This window comes from Arachis ipaensis, chromosome B07 (assembly GCF_000816755.2).
Source record: "Arachis ipaensis cultivar K30076 chromosome B07, Araip1.1, whole genome shotgun sequence".
In the NCBI taxonomy this organism is placed as follows: domain Eukaryota; kingdom Viridiplantae; phylum Streptophyta; class Magnoliopsida; order Fabales; family Fabaceae; genus Arachis; species Arachis ipaensis.
In genome coordinates this window covers 121936040-121945336 of record NC_029791.2, presented here as the reverse complement: position 1 = coordinate 121945336, position 9297 = coordinate 121936040, and the positions used below count along the sequence as shown (strand labels likewise).

At 38.2% G+C, this 9297-nt stretch overlaps 3 protein-coding genes across 3 annotated transcripts in view; 1 reads left to right on the top strand and 2 right to left on the bottom strand.

Moving 5' to 3' along the window:
• Positions 3365 to 4665, bottom strand: LOC110265154 (protein FAR1-RELATED SEQUENCE 6-like). The gene is made up of 3 exons (XM_021107984.1): positions 4440 to 4665; positions 4105 to 4164; positions 3365 to 3639 (listed from the first exon to the last, which is right to left on the bottom strand). Exons 1-3 carry the CDS (start codon positions 4663 to 4665, stop codon positions 3365 to 3367), a joined length of 561 nt encoding a protein of 186 aa, XP_020963643.1.
• LOC107607886 (protein FAR1-RELATED SEQUENCE 5-like) lies at positions 4723 to 5279 on the bottom strand. The gene is made up of 2 exons (XM_016309783.1): positions 4927 to 5279; positions 4723 to 4840 (listed from the first exon to the last, which is right to left on the bottom strand). The coding sequence occupies exons 1-2, from the start codon at positions 5277 to 5279 to the stop codon at positions 4723 to 4725; spliced, it is 471 nt and encodes a 156-aa protein (XP_016165269.1).
• LOC107606179 (protein DETOXIFICATION 27) overlaps positions 7533 to 9297 on the top strand; it is a 4556-nt gene continuing 2791 nt past the window's right edge. Inside the window, exons 1-4 of the mRNA XM_016308180.2 lie at positions 7533 to 7963; positions 8046 to 8587; positions 8856 to 8942; positions 9020 to 9076. Of these exons, the coding sequence (XP_016163666.1) occupies positions 7700 to 7963; positions 8046 to 8587; positions 8856 to 8942; positions 9020 to 9076 (950 nt within the window). The 5' untranslated portion in view covers positions 7533 to 7699. The remainder of the gene's footprint in view (positions 7964 to 8045; positions 8588 to 8855; positions 8943 to 9019; positions 9077 to 9297) is intronic.

Genomic DNA, 9297 nt, shown 5'->3' with positions numbered 1-9297 from the left:
ACTAAAGAGGCGAAAGCTCGACAAGGATGCTGAGGATCGAGTGTGACGATGGGGGGTCAATGCGTTGTTGGGGGAGGAGAGGGTCGTGGTGTCGTATGAAGGAAGGCTACATCTAGAACTACTCCGAGAGGACCTGTGCACACTGCAACCCCGTCACTGGATCAACAGCAACGTAAGTAGAACATAATAACACTTTGCTAGAATGAATGGAGTTCTTAATAAATATAATATCTCATAAAGATGACCCTAACAAATTAAAATTGAATGTGCAGATCGTTCAGTGGATGTATTTCAGTTTTAATGACTCAGAATCATCATGGTTTAAGGATGACTTCTACTGTATTCCTCCAGGAATTTTGGTATGAATGATTTTGTGGATTTTTAGAGTTTAAGATTTGTGTACTGAAACTAAATATGGTTGTTGTAATAGGAAACGGTGTTGCAAAAGAGGAACCTGGATTCTTTCAGGGAGATTTCTACCTTGAGTTATGTGGGGCTGGGTCCTCACTTCGGTGCCGATTCGAGATATTTAGACAAGGTAAAAGCTTCGAGGAGAAAATGGGTAAGTCAATGCATTAGATGACAAAAACTGTATGGTTTTTGCCTCTTATTCTAGGTGTTTGATGTCATTGAACGAACTAATGCTTGCATGTTACTATTTTCATACGTTTGTTTGCAACGTAGTAGTTTTTCCTCGGATGTTGCTTCTGATAGGCATTATGATGTTTCTTTTCATTGCCAATTGGATGGTTTTAGATATGTTTCTGATTTTTCATATCTTAAGTATTTAAGATTTTGTGTACTTAATTGAGAAGTGATTGGCTTTTGTTTTCTTAGATATTCCTCAACAGGTTTCATATGTTAAGAATTTAGGGGCTGTTTGTTTTTAGTGATGAAATTGTGGATGTCTCTGGTTCATTAAGCAATGCATTGCCTAATTATAATAAAAACTGTATGATTCTTGCCTTGTATTCTAGGTGTTTGATGTCATTGAATGAACTAATGCTTGCATGTTACTGTTTTGATACGTTTGTTTACAACACATTGGTTTTTACGTGGATGCTGCTTCTGATAGGCATTATGATGTTTCTTTTCATTGCCAACTGGATGGTTCTAGATATGTCTCTGAGTTTTCATGTCTTAAGCATTTACAATTGCGTGTACTTAATTGAGAAGTGATTGGCTTTTGTTTTCTTAGATATTCCTCAACAGGTTTTTGTGTGTTAAAGAGTTCTGCGGCTGTCTGTTTTTAGTAATGAAATTTTGGATGTCTTTGGTTCATTAAGTAATGCATTGCCTAATTATACTAAAAACTGTATGGTTCTTTCCTTGTATTCAGGTTGTTTGATGCCATTGAACGAACTAATGATTGCATGTTACTGTTGTGATACGTTTGTTTAGAACGCATTGATTTTTTTCCGTCTGTATTGATCGTCATTGGTGGCTGTATGCCTTTGAGGTTCTTCAAAAAAGGTTGTGGGTACTGGATAGTATGCATTCTGGAGAGCATAATGATGAACGATCGAAAATAGATGCTTATGCGGTATGCATATATCACCGAATTAGTGCAACAACATCCTTAGTCATTAAAAATTAGCATTGCTAAAGTGTAGTTGCTTTCCAGGGGAGAATTATTGAAGACGTAGCTAAAGTGTCGATGCCCGCATACGAGCCCACGGAGAACGGCCTGACTCGTTTTTATGCCAGCGTCCCAAAACAACCTAACCAGTCAATTGAACTGCCATCTATTAATAATCTTACTAGCAATTCACTTGATACAGATGCTTAGTCTCGTGGTTAAAAATAATATTTCTATCTATACATGTAGGTGTGATTGTGGTGTATACGTGATCAAGTTCATGCAGTATTGGAGTCTAGATAAACCCTTGCAATTCTGGACCAAGGTGATTTTAGAAATCCTATTACATTTAACTTGTACCTCTTTCCAATTAATTACTTTCTCGCTTCCAAATCTCTCGCTCACACACAATTATGCCATTCAGAACGTTCTACAGGAGTTTCGAAAGGAAATTAAAATAGACATAGTGATGGGTCCTCATAATTCACTCATTGGAGAGGCTCTGGAGGCATTGGACGACCATCCTATATGTTGCAACCAGCCAAGAAACAAGACTAAGGCGGTGAGATTATCCTTCACAGCACCGAGCACGAAGACCATGCTATAGCGTGCTGGGTTACCCATGAGAAAGCCAAGCAAGGGGGAGACAACTGAAGAAGACAGATGCCTAGGTAAAAATCATGTAAACGTACAGTTGTCATACTGTCTCTATAGATTCCTTGTGTTAGATTTGTGGACGTTTATATGGCATTTTCTACCTTGCAGTAGTTTCGTGTGAGTCTGAAAAATTATATTTCACTGCAGGTATATGATTTTCTACTGCTGAAACTGCAAAGTTGCTGGTGACTTTATCCAAACTTTTAAGTGGATGGTGCTTCTGATAGGAAGTAGGATGTTTCTTTTCATTGTAAATCGGATGGTTCTGGATATGTTTTCTGAGTTATCACGTGCAATGCATTCGCAGATGTGTGTACTTCATTAAGAAGTGAATGTCTTTTGTTTTTTTAGATATTTCTCAATAGGTTTCATTAAGAAGTGAATGTCTTTTGTTTCGCGAACGTGTGTACTTCATTGAGAAGTGAATAATTTTTGTTTTCTTAATTATTCTTCAGCAGGTTTCATGGCAGATGTAATCCATTATTTTTTAGAACAAATAAGTGGCACTTCGTGATCCTAAAACCATGACAGTCTCACAACCTAAAATAATTAATATTTAGATAAAATATCACAGTTGTCTTTTTATTTATTTTATTGAATGTGTCATAACAAAACCAATGCAAGTTACAAAGAAAAAATCGTCAGAAGTTATTAATTTGTGTCAAAAGAACCACGAAATCTAGCTAAGTATGAGAAACCAACCACAGTTAAAAATGTACAACCAAACGAAAGAATAACTATGTATGCTCAAAAGAGTTCAACAGGGACAGGAATCCACCACTATCCGATGCATTCCAAGTAGTAGAAGCCTCAAATCCTTTCTCTACAGAACCATCATAATCATTATCTGTCTGTAGGTCAACAACATCCAACAAAATACATAATAGAAAAACAAAAACAACATATATGAATCAACAACACCTTCCCCAAAAAAAATTTGAAATAGACCTCACGTCTATCACATACCGGATGCGGTTTTCTCTTCCTTTTTTACAACAATTTCTTAATTGACTTGTCTAACTCTGCTCCAAGTCTCTTACTCTTTGGTCATCCTTTAGTTTTAACTCTTGAGAGTCCCTGTATGTCATGTACAACAACACCGCCTATGCTCTATGTGGGTATAGTATTCTATGTTGCAGCAACAGTAGTCAAATGCATCCTGGTACAGTAATCAGTCAGCTTGGTCTTTGCATCCCAAAGGGCAGATCGCAAGATGGCTGCTTCCTCATCACAAGTAATGAACTCTTGAGCAACGTTATAGAACTCTAAGCACAAACGCCTAAACAGGTTGTGGCCTTCATCGGTTCGAGCCACATCATGGCTACTCTTAATGTAGGTGTGCTTGTGCATGATGTTCTTACTCCATCGAGGAAGAACATAGCAGCTCGGTACTCTGTCAACTTCTGTAGTATGAAAACACAACAAGGGTGTGGCAACACAATATACCAGTGGATTCAAACTTGTTGCACTCGCACCGAACCTCTTGACTCAATGGGTCAAAATCTACTGTGAAAGTACGGTAAATAGTCTTCTCCCAAACTATCTTCAGCTCGTCCATTTTAACAGAATTGAATCACCCTATTGTTCAGTTGACTGAACCACGCAATTGGTTTTTTTTCTTACCTCCAGTAGAACATCCCTGAACATATTACTGGTGTATTCCCACTGAAATTGTCTCTCAATGCCGGTGCTCCCTATACATGGGATGACTCCTTTCGATTCCGCATCATCATCTTTAAGCTCCTTCTGTTCCTTGTTTCCAAGCACATTATCGTATTAATGGACAAACTGGACCAACCTACTCTTGCAATGCAGAAATCCCCCATAAAATGCGTTCATACTTTCACTCCGCTGTGTATTTCTCATACCGGCACAAAATTCACTCTTGAAGAATATTGAAACCCACTTCCGTCGATTGGCATAAAGGTCTACATAAAAAACCAGAGTATAAGAGTGTCGCTTAGACACAACATGATGACCGCTTTCAAAGAACTAAGAAAACAAATAAAAGAACATCCAGTTTCCCAAGAGAAAAACCATATGTTTGTGTATTGAAAGGAACATCTATTGACTAGGTAAAAAAGAAACATCGACTACACTGCTAAAAAAACAAAACAACCAATTCAAACTAGCGGAATTACCAACAGTAAATAAATAGGCAATATGCAACCAATATACGGGAGTTAAGTTAACGATAACGGACCTGTTAACCATCTGTTCTGACCTAGGTCAAATTCTTTGATGAATTCAGTCCAATCAACTTCAAAAGAGTCAGCAGAAGGAGAATTATACATAATGTGATTCATCTTATTATTCAATTCTCTGTACCTAGCGTAACCTCCAAACTTGAATTGTGACTTCTTCAGTATGTGCCAGATGCACCATCGGTGGACAGTATCTGGTAGGACCTTCCTAATAGCACCGGTCATGGCCTTGCACTGGTCAGTGATGATCCCCCTTGGTGCAGTCCCGACGCATCTCACCCATTACATGAACACCCACTCAAAACTAGGGATCTCCTCGCTCCCAAGTAAAGCACAACCAAGAAGAGTAGACTTCCCATGGTAGTTTACACCGACAAAGGATGCAAACGGTAGACTATGCCTGTGAAAACACCAACGACAAATGATAGACACAAAAACAAATTAAAAAAAATTGCTTTTGCAATTCACCCATAAGTAAAAATAGACATGTTTCTTCTGTAAGTGGTGTCGAATGACACTACATCTCCGTAATATTCATACGAAGCCCTGCACCTTACATCTACCCAGAGTGCACTCCTAAACTTATTAGCATCGTCAACGTCTATTGCATAAAAGAAGTTGGGATTGATCTCTTTCATTCGAACAAAATAATTCATCATCTTCTTAAAGTCCGCATTGTCATCAGCACATCGGAGTGTTCTTGTGATGTAATTTCTGACATCATTTTCTGAAAAACTCAGGTTTGAAGATCCGCCAATCTCGTTTGCCAGTACTAGATACGTCTCGTTGGGTCTTATACCAACCTCGTCGTTATCCGTAATGACGCACTTAACATGCATTGTCAACTCCCTGTACTCATGATAGTGGACCGCTTTCTTAGCCGAACAGGGGTGGGAATGCCTCAATTCTAATTAGACCTAATCCAACTTTCCTTCTCCCTATCCAGCATGACATACATCCTTGCTCTGCATCTCATGGCTGTAATTCTTTTTGCCTGAGTTGCTGCCTTCACCCGAGACTCCCGATAACCTTCTCGCGTGCAGTGAATAGACTGATTAATGGGTATCTTTGATTTCTTCCGCGTCTTGTCGAAGTTCGTGTTCCTTATTTTAGTAACGAACCCAACTTTCTTTGCATAATTTGCATAAAATTTCTGTGCCAGAGGCAACGACTCAAAACACATTCCTATGACTGGGATTTCCTCTTCACTGATCCCACTATGATCCGGCAACTGTAATGTCACTTCACAAAACCAAATACGAATTAAAACTAGCATTAACACAGTAACTATAACGCGATGACAAACAATAAGGAATAATTCAAACCTCGTGTCTCAAGTCCAACTCATCCTTTCTCATCACAATAACGTCGGTAATTTTATCGACCTTCAATGAAAGACAATGAAAAAAATATTTATCAACTTAAGATCTTTACTATATAATGAATCACTCCAATAAAAAAACATCAAAAAATAGTGCAAACACATATGGGAATCAAGCATATTTTATTATAAAAAATATCTAACTAACATGAATAAGAAACATTCACATAACACGAGGTTTTTAAGGTAAATGGCGTGGACAAGTCCAAAGAGACCAACTTTTTGAGGTAAGAGATCTCTTTCGGAATTTTTCCATAAAAACCAGCATTTGACAAGTTCAAATGCTTCAAATTCTTTAGCTTCTTGATCTCAGAAGGAATTGGAGAGCCAAAGACATTATAAACCAAATTCAAACTTTGCAAATAGTACAGGTTAAAGAGACTAGAATTGTTTAAACCTCCAGTGATAAATTCCTTACTCAAATCAAGACCAATTACATGTCCCTTGTTGCATGATACTCCCTTCCATTAACAACAACTATCATTTTCATTCCAATGAACTAGTTTTTTAGATTTGCCAGGGTTGAATTTAAGGCTTTCTTTCAAATGGAGAAGTAAGTATTTTTGGTGAACAAGATTATGGTCGGTTACAATATGAACATTGATACTAATTATGAAGTTTATCAAACAAAAGGATACTAAGAAGGACAAGACTGATGAAGACCCATTGTATATATTTGATTATTTGGTTAAGTATGTTGATGAGGATGGTCTAAAATAGATTGAAGATATGCCTTTTATAGATAAAACCAGCTCATTGTTTTGGTTGATTTTAAATTCTACTATCTTATAATAACATGCACTATTTCTTTGACTCGTTAACTTATCAATTACTCACTACTATCTTCCATTTTCTTTTTCTGGTTTGATAATTCAAAGTACTCAACTCACCACAAAAAACATCTAATTAACATGAATAAGAAACATTCATTTGTCATTAAATTTCATACAATGCAGGACCAGACTATCTAACATACCTTAGACCTCTCTTGAATAACAACTTTACCCACAGTCAATTCTTCATTCCCTTCGTTTGAATTGATCAATGTGCTATTCGAACCGCCTTCTAGGATTGAGAACTCCATGGACGTTACACTTTTTCGAAAGTTTTGAACCGCGCCGACAGCTTCTTTGTGCAGAAAATACTATGCGTGATGGTCTCTGCGAGAAGACCACGCTCACGAACGTCACGGTCAATACCGGCACAAACCGCGGAGAACCGACGAGGGAGCCATGGGTTGAATGATTTAATGGAGAGGGTGGAGGCAATTGATGAGAAGAAGAGTGAATTATTGTACCGTTTTCGAAAAGAACTTGCACCACCATCAATGACAGTACCGCTAATGACGTTAAGGATCGAGGATAACCGATAAAGGAGCGCTGTGAGCATGCCTTGGATAGAGGAGGTTGGTGCCTTTGCTGTTTGGAGGAGAGCTAAGATGCACCGCAGCCGTGGAAAGGTAAAGAGAGTGAAGATTTGAAAGCATTGTGGACTTTCACCGTGATTTCCGTTAAGAGGTTCTCAACGTATCCCTTCAAACCTAATTTTCGCATTAAAAACCATTAATAACAAATATTTTAAATTATAAATGAATAAAATTAATTAAGATAATTATAAATAATATTCTTCCTTAGTTAGGAATTAGTTCCATATACTATTCCTAATATTCTTGCTTTTCTGAAAGGGAATGAAAAATAAAGAAAGAAAAAGACAGTGATTTTATTTGTGGCGGATGTGATTTGCCCATTTTTCTTTGCCAATATGGAAGTATGAAACCGGAAATATCCTACTAGAATCCAATTTGGAATTGAGCACCATCATGTTTTCTCTTTAAAAAAACAAAAAAATAGTCAAACAATTGATAAGGTATTGCCATCGATGAAGAAACACGGCGCACACGAAGAACATGGCAACCTTACCGAAACCCTCCTCCTTCAACATAACGACCAAAAGATACAACATCAGCTCTGGATCGAGACCAAGAAGCTATGGCACATCGTGGGCCCCTCCATCTTCAGCCGCGTCGCCACCTTCACCATGAACGTCGTCACCCAAGCCTTCGCTGGACACCTCGGCGAACTCGAACTCGCCTCCATCTCCATCGCCAACACCGTCATTGTTGGCTTCAATTTTGGCCTCCTCGTAAGTAATATAAAATTATTGATAATAATTTATTTAATGATTTCTAGTTTTAATTTAGAGAATTGTGACGTGGACAAAACAGTTGGGAATGGCCAGCGCGTTGGAGACACTGTGCGGGCAAGCGTTTGGGGCAAAAAAGTACGGCATGCTGGGGATATACATGCAGAGGTCATGGGTGGTTTTGTTTCTGTGCTGCTTCTTGCTCTTGCCATTTTACGTATTTGCCACTCCCATCTTGAAGCTTCTAGGGCAGCCTGATGACGTGGCGGAATGGAGTGGTGTGGTGGCTGTGTGGCTCATCCCTCTTCACTTCAGCTTTGCATTCCAGTTCCCGCTGCAGAGGTTTCTTCAGTGCCAGCTCAAGACGGCGGTGATTGCGTGGGTTTCGTTGCTGGGCCTGGTGGTCAACGTGGTCACCAGCTGGCTGTTCATCTATGTGTGGGACTTTGGAGTTGTCGGTGCTGCCATTGCTCTGAATTTGTCCTGGTGGGTTCTTGTAATTGGGATGTTTGCTTATACTGCTTGCGGCGGTTGCCCATTGACTTGGACCGGTTTTTCCATGGAAGCGTTTTCTGGTCTCTGGGACTTTCTCAAACTCTCTGCTGCTTCTGGTGTCATGCTATGGTATGCTCTAATAGAGAAAATTTACTGTCAGTATTTTATTAAGGAAAAGTCTAGGGGACAGCAACTTTGTTAAATTCTGGCCAGTATAAAAAAAAAATGAGTCATTGAATGAAATCTTAAATCAATCTCACACCATTAAAATTATTATTGATGGCTATTTGATAGCTACAAATCACAAAAGTTATTGGCCCTAACATTCTTTTTTTATTAAAATTTAACCAACACTTAATTTAAAAAAAGGTGAGTAATTTGCATGGATACGATGCAGCTTAGAAAACTGGTATTACAGAATACTGGTGCTAATGACTGGACAGTTAGAGAATGTGACGGTTGCTGTTGATGCCTTGTCGGTATGGTAAGTTAATTTCTTCAATGTAATTTATATTTAGTGGAGGTTTAATGTTTAAATTAATTTGAAATTTTAATTTACAGTATGACTATCAATGGTTGGGAAATGATGATTCCCCTGGCTTTCTTCGCTGGTGTTGGGTACACTTCTGGAACCTTCTTCTTTCTTGAGTTCCCTGGTTGTGTTTTATTCTTTAAACTTTATGCGTACGTAGATATGGATGTGCATAGATAAAGATGCCATTTCACGTTTTGTGCATGTCCCCTTTCCATAACTTCGTTATATATATTTTCCAACAATAATAATATGAACCTTTATTTTGAACTCTCTATTATTCTATACTTTTCTTTTTAAATTATTA